Source organism: Saimiri boliviensis, chromosome 9 (assembly GCF_048565385.1).
Source record: "Saimiri boliviensis isolate mSaiBol1 chromosome 9, mSaiBol1.pri, whole genome shotgun sequence".
NCBI classification, from domain to species: Eukaryota; Metazoa; Chordata; class Mammalia; order Primates; family Cebidae; genus Saimiri; species Saimiri boliviensis.
In genome coordinates, this window is record NC_133457.1 from 59,311,957 (window position 1) to 59,334,674 (window position 22,718).

At 37.6% G+C, this 22,718-nt stretch overlaps 1 protein-coding gene across 30 annotated transcripts in view; it reads right to left on the bottom strand.

Moving 5' to 3' along the window:
• Positions 1-22,718, bottom strand: part of CLASP2 (cytoplasmic linker associated protein 2) — a 245,851-nt gene that overhangs the window by 200,423 nt on the left and 22,710 nt on the right. For all 30 annotated transcript variants that reach the window (XM_074405959.1, XM_039461832.2, XM_039461834.2 and 27 more), the window contains exons 2-6: positions 19,036-19,114; positions 11,515-11,618; positions 9,969-10,060; positions 8,469-8,544; positions 6,141-6,238 (exon numbers count right to left, since the gene is read on the bottom strand). In XM_074405959.1, coding sequence (XP_074262060.1) covers positions 6,141-6,238; positions 8,469-8,544; positions 9,969-10,060; positions 11,515-11,618; positions 19,036-19,114 — 449 coding nt within the window. The remainder of the gene's footprint in view (positions 1-6,140; positions 6,239-8,468; positions 8,545-9,968; positions 10,061-11,514; positions 11,619-19,035; positions 19,115-22,718) is intronic.

A 22,718-nucleotide genomic window follows, 5' to 3' on the forward strand; every position in this document is an offset into this window, starting at 1 on the left:
AAGAAGAGCAACCCCAAGGCACATAATCGTCAGATTCACCAGGGTGGAAATGAAAGAGAAAATGCTAAGGGCAGCCAGAGAGAAAGGTCGGGTTACCCACAAAGGGAAGCCCATTAGACTCACAGCAGATCTCTCAGCAGAAACCCTACAAGCCAGAAGAGATTGGGGGCCAATATTCAACATCCTTAAAGAAAAGAACTTTCAACCCAGAATCTCCTATCCAGCCAAACTAAGCTTCATAAGTGAAGGAAAAATAAAATCCTTTGTGAACAAGCAAGCACTCAGAGATTTCATCACCACCAAACCTGCTCTACAAGAACTCCTGAAAGAGGCTCTACACATATAAAGGAACAACCAGTACCAGCCACTCCAAAAACACACCAAATGGTAAAAGAGCATCAACACAATCAAGAAGCTGCATCAACTAACCAACAAAACAGCCAGGTAGCATCAAAATGACAGTATCAAATTCACACATAACAATACTATCCCTAAATGTCAATGGACTAAATGCCCCAATCAAAAGACACAGACTGGCAAATTGGATAAAAAGCCAAAATCCATCAGTGTGCTGTATCCAGGAAACCCATCTTACATGCAAGGATACACAAGGGCTCAAAATAAAGGGATGGAGGAAGATCTACCAAGCAAATGGAGAGCCAAAAAAAGCAGGAGTTGCAATTCTCATCTCTGATAAAATAGACTTTAAAGCAACAAAGATCAAAAGAGACAAAGAAGGACATTACATAATGGTAAAAGGATCACTGCAACAAGAAGAGCTAACGATCCTAAATATATATGCACCCAATACAGGAGCACCCAGATACATAAGGCAAGTTCTTAACGACTTACAAAGAGACTTAGACTCCCACACAATAATAGTGGGAGACTTTAACACCCCATTGTCAATATTAGACAGATCAACCAGACAGAAAATCAACAAGGATATCCAGGACCTGAACTCAGACCTGGAACAAGCAAACCTAATAGACATTTACAGAACTCTCCCCCACAAATCCACAGAATATACATTCTTCTCAGCACCACATCACACCTACTCTAAAATTGACCACATAATTGGCAATAAATCACTCCTCAACAAATGCAAAAGAACAGAAATCATAACAAACAGTCTCTCAGACCACAGTGCAATCGAGTTAGAACTCAAAATGCAGAAACTAATTCAGAACCGCACAGCTTCATGGAAACTGAACAACTTGCTCTTGAATGTTGACTGGATAAAGAATGAAATGAAGGCAGAAATAAAGATGTTCTTCAAAACCAATGAGAACGAAGACACAACATACCAGAATCTCTGGGACACATTTAAAGCAGTCTCTAGAGGAAAATATATAGCAATGAGTGCCCACATGAGAAGAAAGGAGAGATCTAAAATTGACACGCTATCATCAAAATCGAAAGAGCTAGAGGAGCAAGATCAAAAAAACTCAAAACCTAGCAGAAGACAGGAAATAACTAAGATCAGAGCAGAACTGAAGGAAATAGAGACACAAAAAACTCTTCAAAAAATCAATAAATCCAGGAGCTGGTTTTTTGAAAAGATCAACAAAATAGACAGACCACTAGCCAGATTAATAAAAAAGAAAAGAGAGAATAACCAAATTGATGCAATAAAAAACGATAAAGGGGATATCACCACAGATTCCACAGAAATCCAAACCATCATCAGAGATTATTACAAACAACTCTATGCACATAAACTAGTAAACCTGGAAGAAATGGATAAATTCCTGGACACCTGCATCCTCCCAAGCCTAAACCTGGAAGAAGCCGAAACCCTGAATAGACCAATAACATGGTCTGAAGTCGAGGCAGCAATAAAGAGCCTACCACCCAAAAAAATCCCAGGTCCAGATGGGTTCACAGCCGAATTCTAACAGACATACAAAGAGGAGCTGATACCATTCCTTCTGAAACTATTCCAGACAATCCAAAAAGAGGGAATCCTTCCCAAATCATTTTACGAGACAAACATCATCCTGATACCAAAACCCGGCAGAGACTCAACAAGAAAAGAAAATTTCAGGCCAATATCCATGATGAACACAGATGCAAAAATCTTCAATAAAATACTGGCAAACAGATTGCAACAGCATATCAAATAGCTCATCCACCATGATCAAGTAGGATTCATCCCGGGGATGCAAGGATGGTTCAACATACGCAAGTCCATAAACGTAATTCACCACATAAACAGAACCAAAGACAAAAACCACATGATTATCTCAATTGATGCAGAGAAGGCTTTTGACAAAATTCAACAACGCTTTATGCTAAAAACCCTCAATAAACTAGGTATTGACGGAACGTATCTCAAAACAATAAAAGCTATTTATGACAAACCAACAGCCAGTATCATACTGAATGGGCAAAAACTGGAAGCATTCCCTTTGAAATCTGGCACTAGACAAGGATGCCCTCTCTCACCACTCCTATTCAATATAGTACTGGAAGTTCTAGCCAAAGCAATCAGGCAAGAAAAAGAAATAAAGAGTATTCAAATTGGAAAGGAGGAAATCAAATTGTCTCTATTTGCAGACGACGTGATTGTATATCTGGAAGACCCCATCATCTCAGCCCAAAGTCTCCTGAAACTGATAAACAACTTCAGCAAAGTCTCAGGATATAAAATCAACGTGCAAAAATCACAAGCACTCCTATACACCAGTAATAGACTTAAAGAGAGCCAAATCAAGAACGAACTGCCATTCACAATTGCTACAGAGAGAATAAAATACCTAGGAATACAACTAACAAGGAATGTAAAGGACCTCTTCAAGGAGAAATACAAGCCATTGCTCAACGAAATAAGAGAGGATACAAACAGATGGAGAAACATTCCATGTTCATGGTTAGGAAGAATCAACATCGTGAAAATGGCCATACTGCCCAAAGTAATTTACAGATTCAACGCTATTCCCATCAAGCTACCAATGACCTTCTTCACAGAACTGGAAAAAAATGCCTTAAACTTCATATGGAACCAAAAGAGAGCCCGCATAGCCAAGTCAATTCCAAGCAAAAAGAACAAAGCAGGAGGCATCACACTACCGGACTTCAAACTATACTACAAGGCTACAGTAATCAAAACAGCATGGTACTGGTACCAAAAACAGAGATATAGACCAATGGAACAGAACAGAGGCCTCACAGGAAATACAACATACCCACAACCATCTGATCTTCAACAAACCTGACAAAAACAAGCAATGGGGAAAGAACTCCCTGTTTAATAAATGGTGTTGGGAAAACTGGCTAGCCATGTGCAGAAAGCAGAGACAGGACCCCTTCCTGACACCTTACACCAAAATTAACTCCAGATGGATTAAAGACTTAAACATCAGACCTAACACCATAAAAACCCTAGAAGAAAATCTAGGCAAAACCATTCAGGACATAGGTGTAGGCAAGGACTTCATGACCAAAACGCCAAAAGCAAGGGCAACAAAAGCCAAAATAGACAAATGGGACCTAATCAAACTCCACAGCTTCTGCACGGCAAAAGAAACAGTCAGTAGAGTGAATCGGCAACAAACAGAATGGGAAAAAATTTTTGCAGTCTACCCATCTGACAAGGAGCTGATATCCAGAATTTACAAAGAACTAAAGCAGATCTACAAGTAAAAAACAAACAAGCCCATTCAAAAATGGGCGAAGGATATGAACAGATACTTTACAAAAGAAGATATACAGGAGGCCAACAAACATATGAAAAAATGCTCATCATCACTGGTCATCAGAGAAATGCAAATCAAAACCACATTGAGATACCATCTCACACCAGTTAGAATGGCGATCATTAAAAAATCTGCAAACAACAGATACTGGAGAGGATGTGGAGAATTAGGAATGCTTTTACACTGTTGGTGGGAATGTAAATTAATTCAACCATTGTGGAAGACAGTGTGGCGATTCCTCAAGGACCTAAAAATAGAAATCCCATTTGACCCAGCAATCCCATTACTGGGTATATATCCAAAGGATTATAAATCATTCTACTATAACGACACGTGCACACGAACGTTCATTGCAGCACTGTTTACAATAGCAAAGACCTGGAACCAACCCAAATGCCCAACAATGATAGACTGGATAGGGAAAATGTGGTACATATACACCATGGAATATTATGCAGCCATCAAAAACGATGAGTTCACGTCCTTTGTAGGGACATGGATGAACCTGGAAACCATCATTCTCAGCAAACTGACACAAGAGCAGAAAATCAAACACCGTATATTCTCACTCATAGGCGGGTGTTGAACAATGAGAACACATGGAAACAGGGAGGGGAGCACTACACACTGGGGTCCGTTGGGGGGAAATGGGGGAGGGACAGGGGGTGGGGAGGTGGGAAGAGATAGCATGGGGAGAAATGACAGATACAAGTGAGGGGACGGAAGACAGCAAACCACACTGCCATGTGTGTACCTATGCAACAATCTTGCATGTTCTTCACATGTACCCCAAAACCTAAAATGCAATTAAAAAAAAAAAAAAAAAGAAAAGAAATAAACCAGTCAAAGACCAAAAAAAAAAAAAAAAGAAATGCTAAATACCATAATAAAAGGTTGAAAAAAATTCCTTTAGTGAATCCCCTTAAAATTTCATCATAAAGAGAAAAAAACACTTTTAAGAGGAATATACTTAATAAAAATATAAACTGAGAAGTAATAGCCATTGAAAAATATTTTCTGATACACTAGAATATTATCAACAGGACCTTTAGTGATATGACCAATGCCACACTACCCATATATTCTTGATTTCCTTTTTATATGAAGAAGTTTTAAGGGTAGTGACTAATTTTTTTTTTTTTTTTTTTTTTTTTTTTGAGACAGGCTAGAATGCAGTGGTGTAATCAGCTCACTGTAAATTCAAATCCCTGGGTTCAAAGGATTCTCCTGCCTCAGCCTCCTGAGTAGCTGGGAATACAGTTGCATGTCACTGCACCTAGCTAATTTTTAAATTGTTTGTAGTGTGAGGATCCGGCTTTGTTGCCCAGGCTGGTCTTGAACTCCTGGCCTAAAACAATCCTCCCACCTCAGCCTCACAAAAGTGCTAGAATTACAGTAGGCACAAGTCACGCCATCATACCTGGCGTGACTGATTCTCACACAGCTTCTGTTACCCAATAAATCATATGGTACCTTTCAACAGTATATACATTTAAAGTATTTACTTCATGAATATATTAATATTTTTAATAAATCCTTGCTCAAGCATCTCCCAGATAATGACTATTACTACCTGGTATTAAAGGACGATTACCTGATAATGGTACATAATTACATACTAAATAATAAATACATAATGAAACAGTGACCAAAAATATTACAGGACCTTAAGAACTTTTTAAATGGTAATAACATATATATACTTTTGTATCTTTTGAATTTTAAAACATTTCAGCTGGCTGTGGTGGCTCACGTCCATAATCCCAGGGAGACAGAGGTGGGAGGATTGCTTCAGCTCAGGAGTCCAAGACCAGCCTGGGCAACATGGTGAATCCCCATCTCTACAAAAAATACAAAAAGTGGCCAGGCATGGTGGCACATGTCTGTTGTCCCGGCTACTTGGGAGTCTGAGGTTAAGAGGATGGCTTGGCCCGGGAGGTGGAGGTTGCAGTGAGCCGAGATCCTACCACTTTACTCCAGCCTAGGCAACAGAGCCTGACTCTGTCTCAAAAACAAACAAAACAAAAAAATTTCTACATATTTGAACCTGGATAAAATAAACAGGCTGGGTGTGGTGGCTCTCACCTCTAATCCCAGCACTTTAGGAAGCTGAGGCAGGCAAATCACTTGAGGTCAGGAGGTCGAGAACAACCTGGTCAACATGATGAAACCCTGTCTGTACTAAAAATGCAAAAATTAGCCAGGTGTGTTGGCATGTGTCTGTAGTACCAGCTCATCAGGAGACAGGAATGGGAGAATCACTTGAGCCCAGGATGCAGAGGTTGCAGTGAGCCAAGCTCACACTATTGTACTCCAGTCTGGGTGACAAAGCAAGACTCTTTCTCAAAAAAAAAAAATTAAAATTAACAAATGCAACGAAAACTTTTAAAACTAGTGGTTAAAAAAAAAAAAAGAAAAAGAAACAAATTTAGCAAGACTTACCTAGCAGGGGGAATTCCTCTCTTATAAAGATCCATCCTCACTTTTTCTCCCACATGTCTATAAATCTCCACTATAGCCGATATTGCAGCATCTCTTACCTGTCAAAGAATTCAGAACTTTTTAAGAAACTTACATGTATGATACAATAAAATACTTCATCTCAAGGTAATGTTACACCAACAAACCAACTTGAAGCTCTCAGTGGGTTTTAATGCCTCTAAACCCCTGCATATATGGCTTGTCATTAGTAAAAAACCAAGAGGGCCTGCCAAAATACCTTTTGAAAAAACTAAAAGACAAATTTACAGAAATTTGAGAAAATTGTCAATGAAAACTACTAATTAAGCTTTAAAAAAACTACTTGAAAGCTGGGTGCGGTGGCTCACACGTGTAATAGCACTTTGGGAGGCCAAGGCAGGCACATCACCTGAGATCAGACATTCGAGACCAGCCTGGCTAACATGGTGAAATCCAATTTCTACTAAAAATACAAAGAAATTGGCTGGGCATGGTGGTGTGTGCCTGTAATCCCAACTACTCGGGAAGCTGAGGCAGGAGAATTGCTTGAACCCGGGAGGCAGAGGTTGCAGTAACTCAAGATTGCACCATTGCACTCCAGTTTGAGCAACAAGAGTGAAACTCCATCTCAAAAAAAAAAAAAAAGAACAAACAAAAAAAAAACTATATGTAGTAAGATTATATAAACAACCGCCAATAACTGCATTTCAAGAATGTGGCCTGAACTCAAACAGATATTTTTACACTAATATTCTATTCACAACAGCCAAAACATGGAAACAACCCAGATGTCCATCCACCGATAAACAAATAAACAAAATGTGCCATATACATACAATGGAATGTTATTTTAGCCTAAAAAAGAAGGGAAGGAAATGCTGATACATGCTACAAGATAAATGCGCCTGAGAACATTATGCTAAATAAACAAGCCAGACACAAAAAGACAAATATTCTATTATTCTGCTTCTATGAGGTACACAGAACAGTCAAATTCACAGAGACAGAAAAGAGAATGGTGGTTGCCAGGAGCTGGGGAGGGAGAGGGAGCTGCCAGGGACTGGGGAGTTAATGCTTCATGGGTACAGAGTTTCAGTCTGGGAAGATGAAGAAATTCCAGAACTTGATGGTGGTGATGGTTGTTGCAAAACAATGTGTGAATGTATGTAATGCCACTGAACTTACACTTAAAAATGGTTAGAATGGCAAATTTTATATTGTATTTGCTACAATTAAAAGAAAAAAAAAGAATATGGTCCGAAAACAGGAATCTGAAAGGTAGCTCTAGTTCCCTTGCACAGCTCTTTGTGAAATAGCAACTGAAGAGACAGTAGAATTCTCTACAAACGTCTTGCGCAACAGCTAGGATCTAAAAGAAGGGAAAATCTTACCCGAGGTCACTCCAAATGCCCAGGCTGTGCCAAAAAGGTTACAGTCAAGATTCACGTTCGTCATGAAGGACATGATCCAGAACACATCCCTGTATTATACCTACAGTACAGACTAGGGGTCCTCAAGCCCCAGGCCTTGGACCCATAATGGTTCGTGGCCTTTTCAAGGACTACAACAGGAGGTAAGCGGCAGGTAAGGAAGTTTTACTGCCTGAACTCCACCTCCTATCAGATTGGTGGCAGCATTAGATTCTCATACGAGCACAAACCCTATTGTGAACTCTGCATGTGGGATCTAGGTCGCATACTCTTTACGAGAATCTAACTAATGCCTGATTATCTGAGGTGGAACAGTTTCATCCCGAAACCATACCCACCACCCCATGTAAAAACTGTTTTCCACAAAACCACTCCCTGGTGCCAAAAAGTTTGGAGACTGCTAATATAGGCAGCTCAGATAAAAAAGTTTCTAACAACTGATATACCACTGATATAAATCCTCTTTGTTAAATGGGGTTATTACAATTGCAAAATGTATGCAGCCAATTTCAGCAATAACCAAAGGAAGCTGACACTCTGTCTCCAGAATTAACATACAGGAAGACTAGCAGAGAATCTATGCTCTTTATTACTCAGTCTCTCACACTCCAGAAACAGCCATTAAGTCCCATCTATCCTTACTACTAGCGAAACTATCCTTACTACTAGCCAAACTATCCTTACTACTGACAAACACAAGCAACTTTTATAAATATAATGTTTTTAAAAACTAACTTTGATAGATTTTTTAAAAATGAGGTAAAATCTTGATTTCAGCATCCCTTGCACCCTCTCTCTTCTTTAAAAGTAGAGTAAGAGGACTAGAAAAGAAATGGTAGCCAAAAAAGTAGTCAAGGCTTGAATGTAAATAAAATTTTACCTGACTGTTGGAATCTCCAAACAGGATACACAAATGTGGTACCAACTTGCTGATGACTAGTGGCTGAGCTCCAAAACTAAATATAATTTGAGAAAAAAAATAAAGAAAATTTGTTTTTAATAAACAGTAAACAAAATATCCTTATGCCTTCTTGTCTGTAGCAATATGACAAACATGGTGGGGAGGATGGGCACACATCATTAAAACATGAAGGATATGAGACACAAGCAAAAAATAATTACAAGCAATGTTAAATATGCAAACTTGAATAATCACGACTGACAGTGAAGACAATACATCATCCAATAGATAAAAATGTTAAACAATGGCACTCTTAAACCTAGCAATCCATGAACAACTTAAGAAAATCAGAGTTTTCACTTTTGAAATTGTTATTTTTTTTAGACTCTGGGTCTCAAATAAATGCATTCCCATTCAGTAAGTTAAAAGATCTTTAATGGCCGGGCGCGGTGGCTCAAGCCTGTAATCCCAGCACTTTGGGAGGCCGAGGCGGGAGGATCACGAGGTCGAGAGATCAAGATCATCTTGGTCAACATGGTGAAATCCCGTCTCTACTAAAAATACAAAAAACTAGCTGGGCGTGGTGGCGCGTGCCTGTAATCCCAGCTACTTAGGAGGCTGAGGCAGGAGAACTGCCTGAGCCCAGGAGGCGGAGGTTGCGGTGAGCTGAGATTGCGCCATTGCACTCCAGCCTGGGTAACAAGAGCGAAACTCTGTCTCAAAAAAAAAAAAAAAAAAAAAAGATCTTTAAACTTATGGCCAGAGAGCCAAAACCCAGAGCAAAGAGCTGTGCAGACCGAGTACACATATAGGTTCTAGAGGGCAGAAAGGACTATAGAGTAGTAAGTGAAAATATAGTTAAGAAAAGGAAGTAACACTATAGGAAAAACTGTATACTACATATAACCTATGACATTGCGTAAAACCTAAAAAACTAATCCAGAGCAAGAAAAGTCCTAGTTTACATTTTTTCAGATCAGAATCACAGTTTTGGGGCAACTATGGCAGCCAGAACTCTACACACAGCTACCAGTCTCACTGTCTAGTTACATGGGAAAGTTTTGCTTGGTCTACGATTCTGGTACCCACCCACACTGCTCTAGGGGAAGGATGGGGATGGGAAATGATTCTAATATGTGAAATATCATTGAAGTAAAAACAATTCCAAAGTCGATACAGAACAGAAATAGATACTAAGGTATTAGCGTATCAGTTCCACGACCATCTGTTTTGGGTGGCTACTATTAACATATTAAAGAAAAAAAGAGAAACAATACTGATATAACTGAAAAATTAAGAACACGAAAGATAGTAACATACATAAAAAATGAACAGTAAAGGTATCAAATAAAAAGTTATATGCTTTACTAACAATTTTAAATATGTCATTACCCATAGCTTTCCTTGACCTTGTGAACTGAGGTTTTTTCTTGAGAAATAAAAAACAAGACAGCTATTTTCAGTAAGCATAAAACTTACATGTTTAAGGTTTCAATAAGACACAGACACACGCCTTCTCGAGATCGAAAATTCTTGTGTTTAAAACCAGAAGACAACTGCTCCCAAATGTACTATTTGAAAGAAAAGTAAAAATGTATAACAAAAAATTAAATTCTTCGCGTTATAATCTTTTATTTCTTCCCTATCTTACTACTCACCTTACTGGTAACTGAGTATTTTCATCAGACTGTTGTTCATCTCTGCACTACTTACAAGTTTTTCTAAGCCAAATTACAACACTGCTCTTACCCATTTTTATTACTTTAATCAAATTTTAGTACTTATATATATTTCACTTTAGACTTTGATTATTCTCAGAAGAACCATGTCCAACAACTGAAAACCTTAGCATTTCCAAGGATACAGATTTCTTCTATGATTCAGAAACCTTCAATAACAATGTTACCATTATAAGTCCAGCAGTCCAGTAAGTATTTAAGTGGTCCAACACTGCCTAGTAACTAATATAGACTCACATGGAACAGGCCTTTCTTTTTTTTTTGGACATTTTATAATTCAGACTTTTTTCCTTTTAATACTGGATTCAAATACAGAAATGTATTTGGGCAATTCATTTTGTAGCTACCTACCATACTTTTCTTTTAGAAAAAGCAGAGATAAACCTATACCAATAATTCAAACCAAGTATTTTGGGCGTAACAAGAAATCCAACTTTATTTTACCAAACATAAAGCCAACTGGACCAATCAATCCTTTCTTCACATTTGGAAACACCACTTTTACCATTTACTAAATTCATACACACAACATACACAGCCATCCTCTCTGTACTCAGTATTCTTTCTGGAGTCTGTATTAAGTTCTACTAATGTATTTCTCTCTCCCAACCAAACTTTCAACAAGGTGGCTTAAGAAATTACAAAAAAAAAATCTTAATGTGAATAACCTGACTCACCAATACCACCTCTGGAATGTTATTCTATATAAATACGTACATTTATGTTCAAAGATACATGTAAAAGGGATGCCCCTTACGACTGTTTGTAATCACAGAAAGCCAAAAACAACCTAAAATGTAAATGAATAAACAAGTGTGGAAGGATATCCACCACAATATTAAAAAAAAAAAAATAGTTCTGAAATATAAAATACTTGAGATACACAGTAACCACCTGTGAAAAAATTTTCTTCTGGTCTCTGTAGGAGCTGCAGAAATGAACAATACAGCATTCAGTAATTCTCAAAATAAGCTTTCTCAATAAACATTTTTTAATTTACAAAAAAGAGAAACCAGAAAATCCTAAAGTATAATATAATCCATACACCACGTCAAATCACTGAAATCTATTAGTTAGCTTTTAAAAAAAGCATTAAAGAGTACAAAATAAGAATAAGAAGCAAAAAAACAGAACGTCAAACACTGACACTGTATCTTAAATGTCAACCTCTTAAAAGCATTAGCAACAAATCACTGTTTAAAATTTCAGTGTTCATGCTTGCTGTGGCTTTAATGACTTGCTATGAATACCATTAGCAATATCTAAATTTTAAAATGTAGGCTTACCATAGGTGGTGCTACTTGATCCATTAACTTCAGCATCAGAGTCTGAGCTTCCTCTCGAACCTTGTCTTTGGCATCTCCCATTCTGTCTATTAAAGCTACAATAACTAAAGAAGGGGAGGCAGTAAAAGAGTAATTACTTATAACTCATCTCCATTAAAAACTGTATTTTACAAAATTACAAATAGCAATTGCTTCCATAAATGAAGAGTTGTGAAGTAAAGAAATTGTTTTAGCCGGGCGCGGTGGCTCAAACCTGTAATCCCAGCACTTTGGGAGGCTGAGGCGGGTGGATCACGAGGTCAAGAGATCGAGACCATCCTGGTCAACATAGTGAAACCCCGTCTCTACTAAAAATACAAAAAATTAGCTGGGCATGGTGGTGTATGCCTGTAATCCCAGCTACTCAGGAGGCTGAGGCAGGAGAATTGCCTGAGCCCAGGAGGCGGAGGTTGCGGTGAGCCGAGATCGCGCCATTGCACTCCAGCCTGGGTAACAAGAGCAAAACTCCGTCTCAAAAAAAAAAAAAAAAGAAATTGTTTTAAGTTCTTTACACATGAATCCAATTAAAAAAAACTGAGAAGTTTCAAAAGAATACATGCAGCATGATACTCCTTATAATAACGTTCAAAAAACAGGCAAAATTAAATATTTTTCTTAGAGAAATGTATAGATGAGGGGACAAGGAGGAAGTAGAATTCAGAGGGTATAGGTTCTAAAGTCAGTTCATAGGCCAAAAATAACACATAGTCAAAATCATCTTCCTGTAATCCCTTAAATTACCACTACCATTTAGTGTGGTCTCATTAGGTATGTGACCCTGGACACATTATTTAACCACCTTTTGTCTATTTCCTCAGCCATAAAGGTGGTTAGCAAGTAGAGGAGTACTGAAAATTTAAAAACAGTACAAACAACTCAAACAGTAAAGGGCAGAGTAAGCACTTTCTATAATATGTCACCTACTATCACTATCACTATCATCATGCTGCATGTTCAAAAGCAAGGAAACTTCCTTTGTTTCTCTTCTGATATTACAGCTATACAGTAGTCCCCTTTTAACCATAGCTTTTTACTTTCTGTGGTTTCAGTTACCCATGGCCAATTGTGGTCTGAAAACATTATTAAACGGAGAATTCTACAAATAAACAACTCTTAAGTTTTAAATTGTGCGCCGTTCTGAGTAGCATGATGAAATCCTGGGCTGTCCCTTTCCATTCGGTATGGAATGTGAATCCTTCCTTTGTTCAACATATCTGCACTGTTTACATTACCTGCCTATTCATCACTTAGTAGTTATTTCAGTTATCAGATCAAAAACACATAGCATGTATAGTAGCAGTCCCCAACCTTTTTGGCACCAGGTACTGGTTTTGTGGAAGACAATTTTTCCACAGTGGCAGGGGGTGGCAGGATGGTATTGAGATCAGGCATCATGAGGAGTACATGACCTAGAACCCTCTCACATGCACAGTTCACAATAGGATTCATGCTCCTATGAGAACTAAATGCTGCGGCTGATCTGACAGGAGGTGGAGCTCAAGTGGTAATCCTCATTGCTGGCCACTCACCTCCTGCTGTGCAGCCCAGATCCTAACAGGTCATGGACTGGTTTGGACTATCGGAGGCTTCAGGAATCCACTGGGGGTCTTGGAACACAGCCCCTGAAGATAATGGGGGACTACTACATAGCTTTCCTTTCTGAGTCAATGGAGGACTAAGTCTAGTTTAAACAAGGGAAGGAGAAAGAAATGAGATCAAGAAAAATATTTCTCTGGTTTATTTATAGACACATATAATTAAATGTGTATATAATCTGAAGCCAACATATTATCTATAATGTAACAACCCAAACTGATGTAGTAATGAACAACAAGAGTCAAAGAAAAAAGAAATTACATTCTTTTTGGGAAAAAAAAATGACTAGAGTGAGAAGGCAACATACCAAATGGAAAGATATTATCCAAAAATCTTAAGCTTAATCAAGGAAATATCCTCACCATAAAAATCATAGGTCTAATTATGAGGCAATGTTCATCAATGGAACAATATAGATTCTTCTCATCCTGCTCGGATGTATTGTTAACACTAGAGGAATTTATCAACATCTATAAGGTTGGCCATTATGGGATTCTGGTTCTGATAGCTTCTGAAAGGCAGAAGACAATAGTAAACACTTAACAAATGTTAGATATTACTATGCACTAACCACTGAATTAATTATCTCATTTAATCCTCACAACAGTCCTATGAAAGAGAGTAAGCCCATTTGATAGAGAAGGCATAGCAGGATTAAATAACTTATCCAAGGTCACACAAACAACAAGGAGTGAAACCAGGTTTTAAATAATCTATACTGGCCAGTGCAGCGGCTCACACCTGTAATCCGTGCATCTGGAAAGACCAAAGCAAGTAGATGACTTGAGGCCAGAAGTTCCAGACCAGCTTGGCCAACATGACAAAATCCCATCTCTACTAAAAATATAAAAATTAGCCAAGAGTGGTGGTATGTGTCTGTAGCCCAGCTACTCGGGAGACTGAGGTGGGAGGATGGCTTGAGCCCAGGAGGCAGAGGTTGCAGTGAGCTAAGATCATGCCACTATACTCCAGCCTGGGCAACAAAGTAAGACCCTGTCTCAAAAAACAGTAACAAATATCTATATAATGTGAAGTCACAGTCATAACCATCTCCATTTACTTATAATTTGAGGTGTTTGGGTGTACGTGTATATGTTAAAAACCATTAACAATAATGGAAAAAGAAGTTGCTTCATTCCTGAGAGGTGAAATTTAACTCCAACAAGAAAATTCAAATGTTGGCTCCAACAGGGATTCACTTCAATGTTAAAAACCATTTTATGAAACATAAACAAAAACAAAAAACCTCACATTACATAAAATTGGTATTGCAGCTATTAATTTAAACAAGAAATTCATACAGTTTTTGCACTGGAATTGCTTTTTAACACATACTACCTTAGAGTCAAATACAACAAGATTGTATTCCTAACTCTACCAGTTATTAACTGCAAAACAGAAAATTTCCTGAACTTCAAAGTTTTCTTGTCTGTAAAATATGGGAGGATGACAGAACTATACCTCACATGACTCGTGACAGGATGAAGTAAAATAAGGAAAAAGCATCTGTGCCAAGCCCATGATAACTGAATTATCATTCAATATGATGAACATTCAACAAATATTTTTTGGGTATCCAGAACAGAATTTTTCACCCAATAGGCTCTCCATATGAATGTGTTAAACGAATGAATCAATCTATGACAGACTAGAATTTGGATAATGAGACATGGAAGAAGGTTGAGTCATAACTCTTAGTATTTTTTTTCTTTTAGCATTGTACAAGATGCAAACCATTTACCAGATAACCTAACTATTCTTGTACTCCTTCTACAATAACATTTTGGGTTAAAATTGTTTAAAATTTTAGAACAGTTTATAAAATTTGTAAGATACGAGATCCTTTATGACTCGGTTATAGAACCAGGGCTGGTGATCAACATTAAATATAAATTGTATATTTTTTTGTTTGAAAATTATACTTTTCCACAATATATGTGGGTCAGAAAAGGAAACTAAAATATTTTCTATTATTAGTACTATGCATATATATAGATTATATATTTAAAAATCACATTAATAGAGCTTATATTCTTTTTTTTTTTTTTTTTTTTTTGAGACGGAGTTTCGCTCTTGTTACCCAGGCTGGAGTGCAATGGCGCGATCTCGGCTCACCGCAACTCCGCCTCCTGGGCTCAGGCAATTCTCCTGCCTCAGCCTCCTAAGTAGCTGGTATTACAGGCACGTGCCACCACGCCCAGCTAGTTTTTTGTATTTTTAGTAGAGACGGGGTTTCACCATGTTGACCAGAATGGTCTCGATCTCTAGACCTCGTGATCCATCCGCCTCGGCCTCCCAAAGTGCTGGGATTACAGGCTTGAGCCACCGCGCCCAGCCAAGCTTATATTCTTTTTGGAACTGTATCTAAAACAGAAGATGAATCTCAATTTTCCTAAAACATGTTTCACTTTTAACATAAAAGAACATTAAAAATACCTGTAATGATAGCTAATAACCCAAGTGCACCAAAACTAAACATTGTTTTTCAAATCAAGTTATATTTATCTAGAGTTAGAGTATCAAAAAGCCTTCAGAACATATTCAATTCAATTCCTTCTTTTAACAGAAAGATTCCTAAAGTGATTTGGCTAAGTTCTGTAATAGAGATAAAACCAAAACGCTAACCCTGGGAATCTTAGCCCAGTTCCTTACCTCTCTAAGAGCATACAGATATGCTGTCTTATCTTGCAGAGCTGTTCTACAAATTAGAAATGATGTGAGAATAATCTTTCATGTATGTGAAGTAGTAAGAGTACAAAGTAAACAGGTAAAAATGGGTAAAAAGTAGGCATTCAACTAATGATAGCAAAGCTGTAATAAAATTTTCCTATGATACCACACTGACTCTAAAGAAATAACGAGTTCAAGTTTCATTAAGGACAATGATGAGCACTTATGATTCAAAGTGAAAACAATACTGACAGATAGTAAATGCATAGGGATAACTGGAAAGAATAGGAGATTAAAAGAAAAAACTACACATATAAAAGTGTATGAACATATGTCATCTACTTGCACAAACACAAATGAAAAACACTAACAAAAGCAAATTAATGTAATTTATTATTTAATCGTATAAGAATCACAGAGTAAAGAAAAATTCAGTGTAGAGTGAGGTTAACCTGAAAATCCCTCAGATTCTCAAATTTGAAGTAGATTTTTAGAAGGGAAAGAAAGGACCATGGGGAAAAGAAGATTTCAAAAAGAAATAAGGGCACAGCAGACGCATAAACAACTTAAGCTAGAACTAGAAAGACTGAGCAAGTTTCTGATTAGCTTAGAGTGGAGACAAAGTACTTCTAAACATTACAAAGAAAAAGTCTACTGAGACGGAGTAGGAGCACACATGGTAAAAGACAGCGTAACAGATTCTGAAAGCAAGACAGTATTAGGAGTCAAACTAGAATTCTGATCCCAATATTCCCATCGCCTCAGTATGAGTAGTCAGTACATAAAACCCCATGTGGTCCTCCTGATGTCTGAAAAATAAATGAGATACATAATACCTAGAATTACTCTTAAGTCTAAATGTTCTCTGTAGCAATTAATAACAGGGAGCTACTACAGGGCAAGAGTCACAAACACAAATGTCTATGACCAGGGAGACACAGGAAATGCTAAAATTGAGCCAGTTTAGGAAGTGCAGTATTCCAATCTTACCATATTACACCCAACTTTCTCAGTGACGAAGAGACAAGAGAATTTTGGGGGCGAGAGAGGTTTTATGAATTGGAAAGATCATCACCTAGACACAAGATAAACTACAAAGCAACTTCTTATCAGGGTTACTACATTGGCCAATTTCTTGAGACAAACCAGAAATACAAATTTTCATGTAAAACTTCTCAATTTTAAACACTGATTCAAAATATTTTAAGAAAATACAGGCTGGGCACGGTGGCTCACGCCTATGGTCCCAGCTACTCAGGAGGCTGAGGTGGGAGGATCGCTTGACTGTTGAGGAGGCTAAGGCTGTAGTGAGCAACAATCATACCACTGTACTCCAGCCTGGGTGACAGAGCAAGATCCTGTCTCAAAAAAGAAAAAAAAAAAAGGAAAGAAAAGAAAGAGACAGTAAGAGAGAGAGACAGAGAGAGAAAAAACATAAACAAGTAAAATGCTTACAGAGCAGTTTTCAATATCTACTATAAAATTTCTTTTATAAGAGACACAGGTGTACTCTGTTGCCCATGGTAGAGCATGGTGGTGCAATCTTAGGTTATTGTAACCTTGAACTCCTGGGTCCAACCTTCCATCTCAGTCTCCAGAGTAGCTAAGACTATAGCTTAGCTACTAGGCCTGCTAATTTTTTTTTTCTTGTAGAAACATGGTCTCACTATATTGCCCAGACTGGTCTCAAACTCCTGGCCTCAAGCAATCCTCCTATCTCAGCCTCCTAGTGTTGGGATTACAAGTGTGAGCCAATGAGTCCCCTGGCCTGTTACAGAGTTTTTAGTGGAGACTAACAGTAAAAAAAAAAAAAAAAAAAAAAACTTTTCTGAAAATATTAACACAAAGGATCAAATGGAATCAGGTGTTGATTAAAACTAAATAATAAAGATAGGAAACCACACCAGATGCTTCTGTTGAAAAGATAACTAGGAATTAAAAGAAAAAACTGACAGAATGGTAAGTAGCATACCAAACATGAAGAAAAAACTTAACCACAAATATAAGAAAGTGTGATGATATACTAATATTAGGAGGCATTAACTTAATCCACAAAAGAAAATCACTGGCCAGGCATGGTGGTTCATCCCTGTAATGCCAATCCTTCGGGAGGCTGAGGTGGCAAGACTGCTTGAGCCCAGAAATTCAAGACTAGCCATAGCAACACCCTGTATCTATTTTAAAATATGAAAGAAGAAAGCAAAGAAAAATCACTAATATCTGAGGCTACCCTTCTATATGCTATATGATGCTGCTGTATCATAGGATCAAACCCATTTATATTATACTCTAATGGTACATGAAGGTCATTCAGGTTTAGAAAGTAAGTCAGAGCCAACTTTGTAATCCTAATAACTATATAAACCTGAGCATTATCCTACCATATGCACTGTACTACAAACACACTGTGCTATTCACAGTATGATCAGCCTAGGATCAATCTATAGACTGTCTATGAAAAGGAAATTTAGAGTACTTACAAAATGTTTTTGAGGCAATTTGAACAAAGACATTTTGTTTGTTGCATCTAATAAAAAAAGGGGTAGTTTGTTTTTTTTTTTTTTTGCTGTAATCTATTTTATTGTATTTTATAAAATATTGGTCTGCAACATGCTGGCAATGAAGAAACTGACCCTTCCCCACATATAGTCTGAAACATGGCACTGTAAGTTATATTGCAAATCTTAGCATTTCACAAAACAGTAAAAGATCCAGTAAAAAATTTTTTTTTTTTTTTTTTTTTTTTTGCCTCAAGGGTGATTTAAGTAGCTTTAAAACCTTTTCTCTGGGTAAACTGAAATGCTAAGTAGCCGATCTCTGGGTTATATAAAATTTCTTTTTTTTTTTTTTTTTTTTTTTTGAGACAGATTCTTGCTCTGTCACCCAGACTGATCTCAGCTCACTGCAAACTCCGCCTCCTGGGTTCGAGCAATTCTTCTGCCTCAGCCTCCTGAGTAGCTGGGCTTACAGGTACATGCCACCATGCCCAGCTAATTTTTCTATTTTTAGTAGAGATGAAGTTGTGCCACGTTGGCCAGGCTAGTCTCGTACTCCTGACCTGTGGTGATCCACCTGCCTCAGCCTCCCAAAGTGCTGGGATTACTGAAATTACATTTTTAAATTTACAGAAAACTATTTCTGTTAAACAAAAACTAAAGAAAAAAAGTCATCATGTCAAATCTTATTTAGAATTGTAAATAAATAAAGTTAACTTACCCATTGTTATATAGGCTCTAAATCGTGTTGATAATTTATCCACAAAGGCACTTAAAATTTCCAATCCCATTAATGATACCTACAGATAAAAAGTGATTTTAATGAATATAAATTACTGATGCATATTTTAATATCAGTATATAATTTTTAACATATAAAAGATCTTCATAAATATATTGCCATATTTTTTAAAAATGAGATTTAAGTATTCAAGAGTAAATAGTCATGAGGTTGGAGCACCCTAATCTCAAATGGTTCAACAACAAACACAACAATAATAATGTGTACATAGGAAGACAGCAATAAAGCATATTTAGCACAATGCTAAATGGTAAATTAGGCAGAGGTTACACAGCAGTTTACTAACTGCAGTCATGCCTCACTTAATGATAGGGATACATTCTAATAAATCTATCATTAGGTAATTTTGTTATTGTGCAAACATCAGAGTGTACTTACACAAACCTAGATAGGATAGCCTACTACAGACCTAAGCTATACAGTATATCCTGTTGCCTCTAGGCTACTACCTATACAGTATGTTACTGTGCAAAATACTGTAAGCAACTGTTAACACAAAAGGTAAATATATGTGTATCTAAACATAAAAAAGGTAATGCAAACACTACAACACTGCAACAGCTATGATGTCACCAGGCAAAAGGAATTTTTCAGCTCTATTATAATCTTATGGGACCGCCATTGTACATACAGTCCATCACTGACTACAATGTTGTTATGTGGTATGCATAACTGTATTTGTAACTTTGAAATGTTTCCTAAATGAAACAGTTAAAAATTAAGAGCCTCTTTAATTACAGAAGAGTTAATTACAGAGGCTCTTCTGTAATTAAAGAGACTCTTATATAATCTTCTGTCTGTGATGCAGAAACTAAAGAATATCCCTCTCTAACAAGAAAAAGCCCACTGGGTCTTCAAAATCATAAGTGTTCTTGAATCCATCAGAAAGCTAAGGCTGAAGAATAACCAACTAACCTGAAATCTAAATAAAATCATGGGACACAGCAGTAGGTCACAGGTGACAGAGGACAGGAGGAAAATGAACCCATGATATAAGTGGGTAAGAAGTACTCAGTTATACTTAACAAAACTCTTTAGGACTGAGTGTGGGCTAGCATGAAAATACAATCCCTACTAGCCACAGACACAAGGAGAACGCATACCCACTTAATAAGCTCTTTATCCACAAATCAAAACCAGACACCCTAAGACTGAGGGCTGAGCAGGATATTGGATAAAGTATCTCTTGGTGGTACAAGCCTGGAAGAAGGAAACAGCTGCCTGTGCAGGAAAGGCACAAAGGCTCCTAGTACCCTTGTCCTGTAAGAAACAAAAGTTTGAAGCTAAGAAATAAAAGTTAGAAGTGCCTTAGTGAAGAATATCAAACACTGTTACTACTAAGGCATAGGTAAAACTCAATGCTGTTATGGAGAGGAAGAAGATAAAAAGCCTTCTATCCCAGAGGAAGAAAAACATCTTGGGGCCCATATAATAAGGTCTCTAGTTGGGGAAAGCCATGGTCTTCATAAAGCCTCACCCCAGCGGGGCACAGTGGCTCATGCCTGTAATCCCAGCACTGTGGGAGGCCGAGGCGGGCAGATCACAAGGTCAAGAGATCAAGACCATCCTGGCCAACATGGTGAAACCCAGTCTCTACTAAAAATACAAAAATTAGCTGAGCATGGTGGCGAGCGCCTGTAGTCCCAGTTGCTAGGGAGGCTGAGGCAGGAGAATTGCTTGAACCCAGGAGGTGGAGGTTGCAGTGAGCCCAGATCGCGCCACTGCACTCCAGCCTGGCGCCCGGCGACTGAGCAAGACTGTCTCAAAAAATAAAAAATAAGGGCCAGGCGTGGTGGCTCACAACTATAATCCCAGCACTTTGGGGGGCCGAGGCAGGTGGATCACGAGGTCAAGAAATCGAGACCATCCTGGTCAACACGGTGAAACCCCGTCACTACTAAAAATACAAAAATTAGCTGGGCATGGTGGCGCAGTCTCTAGTCCCAGCTACTCGGGAGGCTGAGGTAGCAGAATTGCTTGAACCCAGGAGGCAGAGGTTGCAGTCAGCTGAGATCGTGCCATTGCACTCCAGCCTGGGTAACAAGAGTGAAATTCAGTCTCAAAAAAATAAAAAAGTAAAGAAAATTAAAAAGCAAAAACAAGCCTCACCCCAAGACTCAAGGACTTTAAAAAGCTTCCTAAGACTAAAGCTGGACCAGAAAAACAAAGAATGACCCTGTTTCCCCTAACCAGACCAGCAAGCGTGAAATAAGCAATAGCAGTCTACCAGTGGGGAAGGGGCAAGAACAAAAAGAAGAATCCTCTATGAAGCCCAAGAAAATACGGAAGCTCTAAAGTGCAGAGTTGAGTAGAAACTTGAGGAAAACCCTTCATAAAATTAACCAGGTAACAAAAAAATCTGAAGCAAATATGAACTAAAGTAACTACAGCAATCATAACATTAAGACCTAATTCAACTCCTGACTAGACTGACTGCATAGCTCCACACTATATATAAGCTTAGCAGAAAAAAAGGCATGTCATTTCCAGGCACTATTTAACTTAGTCTTAAACATCTTAAACACTGTCCAATATTCAATTATGAATTATGAGACACACAAAAAAAGCAAGAGTGGAAAAATACCAGTATCAAGAATAAAGCATGGAGGAAAACAAAATACATAGATAATCCAAAAGCTGGAATTATCAGAGCGTTTAAATAACTATGATTAATGTATTAAACGTCCTAGTTAGAACAGCAAACAAGCACGAATAAAAGGAATTCCAGGAGAGAGACAAAAACTTAAGGCAGAGTCAAACAAATAATAATTTTTTTAAATGCATTAAAAACAAGGTACAAGTGATTAAGATGCTTTTGATGGGTTCATCAAAAGATTTGACACAGAGAAGTAAAGAAACAGGGAACCTGAAAATACATCAATACAAATTACTCAAATTGAAATACACAGAGGAACAAAAAGGGAAGGGGAGAGACAAAGCATTCAAGAGCAGTGAAATAATATCAAGTTGTCTAACACATATGTCATTGGAATTGTAGAAGAGAGAATAAAGTAGAAGAAATAGTTGGAGAGAAAATGGCCAAGAATATGGTGAAAATAATGAAAGGCATCAAACTATACATTGAAAAGTCTCAAAGAATCCCCAAACAGAAAATTCCAAAAAACACCGAGACACATCCTATTCAAACTGTTAAAATCAAAAGAAAGAAAAATCTTAAAGTCAATGACAAAAAAAAAAAGACATTAAATACACAAGTATAGGAGACCTCCAGCCAAAAAGTATGAGAGTGAGGAGACAATGGAATGACACTGTTACAGTACAGTAGTCCCCCCTTATTCATTTATGTAATACATCCCAAGACCCCAGGGCATACGTGAAACCACAGACAGTACTGAGCCCTATATATATTATAATTTTTCCTACAAAGACATACCTGTGATAAAGTTTAATTTATAAATTAGGTACAGTAAAAGATTACCAACAATAAAACATAATAACCGTAACAATATACTGTAACAAAAGCTATGTAAGTGAGGTCTTGTCTATCTTAAAATATCATATGGTACTTATCTGTTTTGGGACTACAACTGAGCACAGGCAAGTGAAACTGTGGAAAGCAAAACCACAGATTATCATACTAC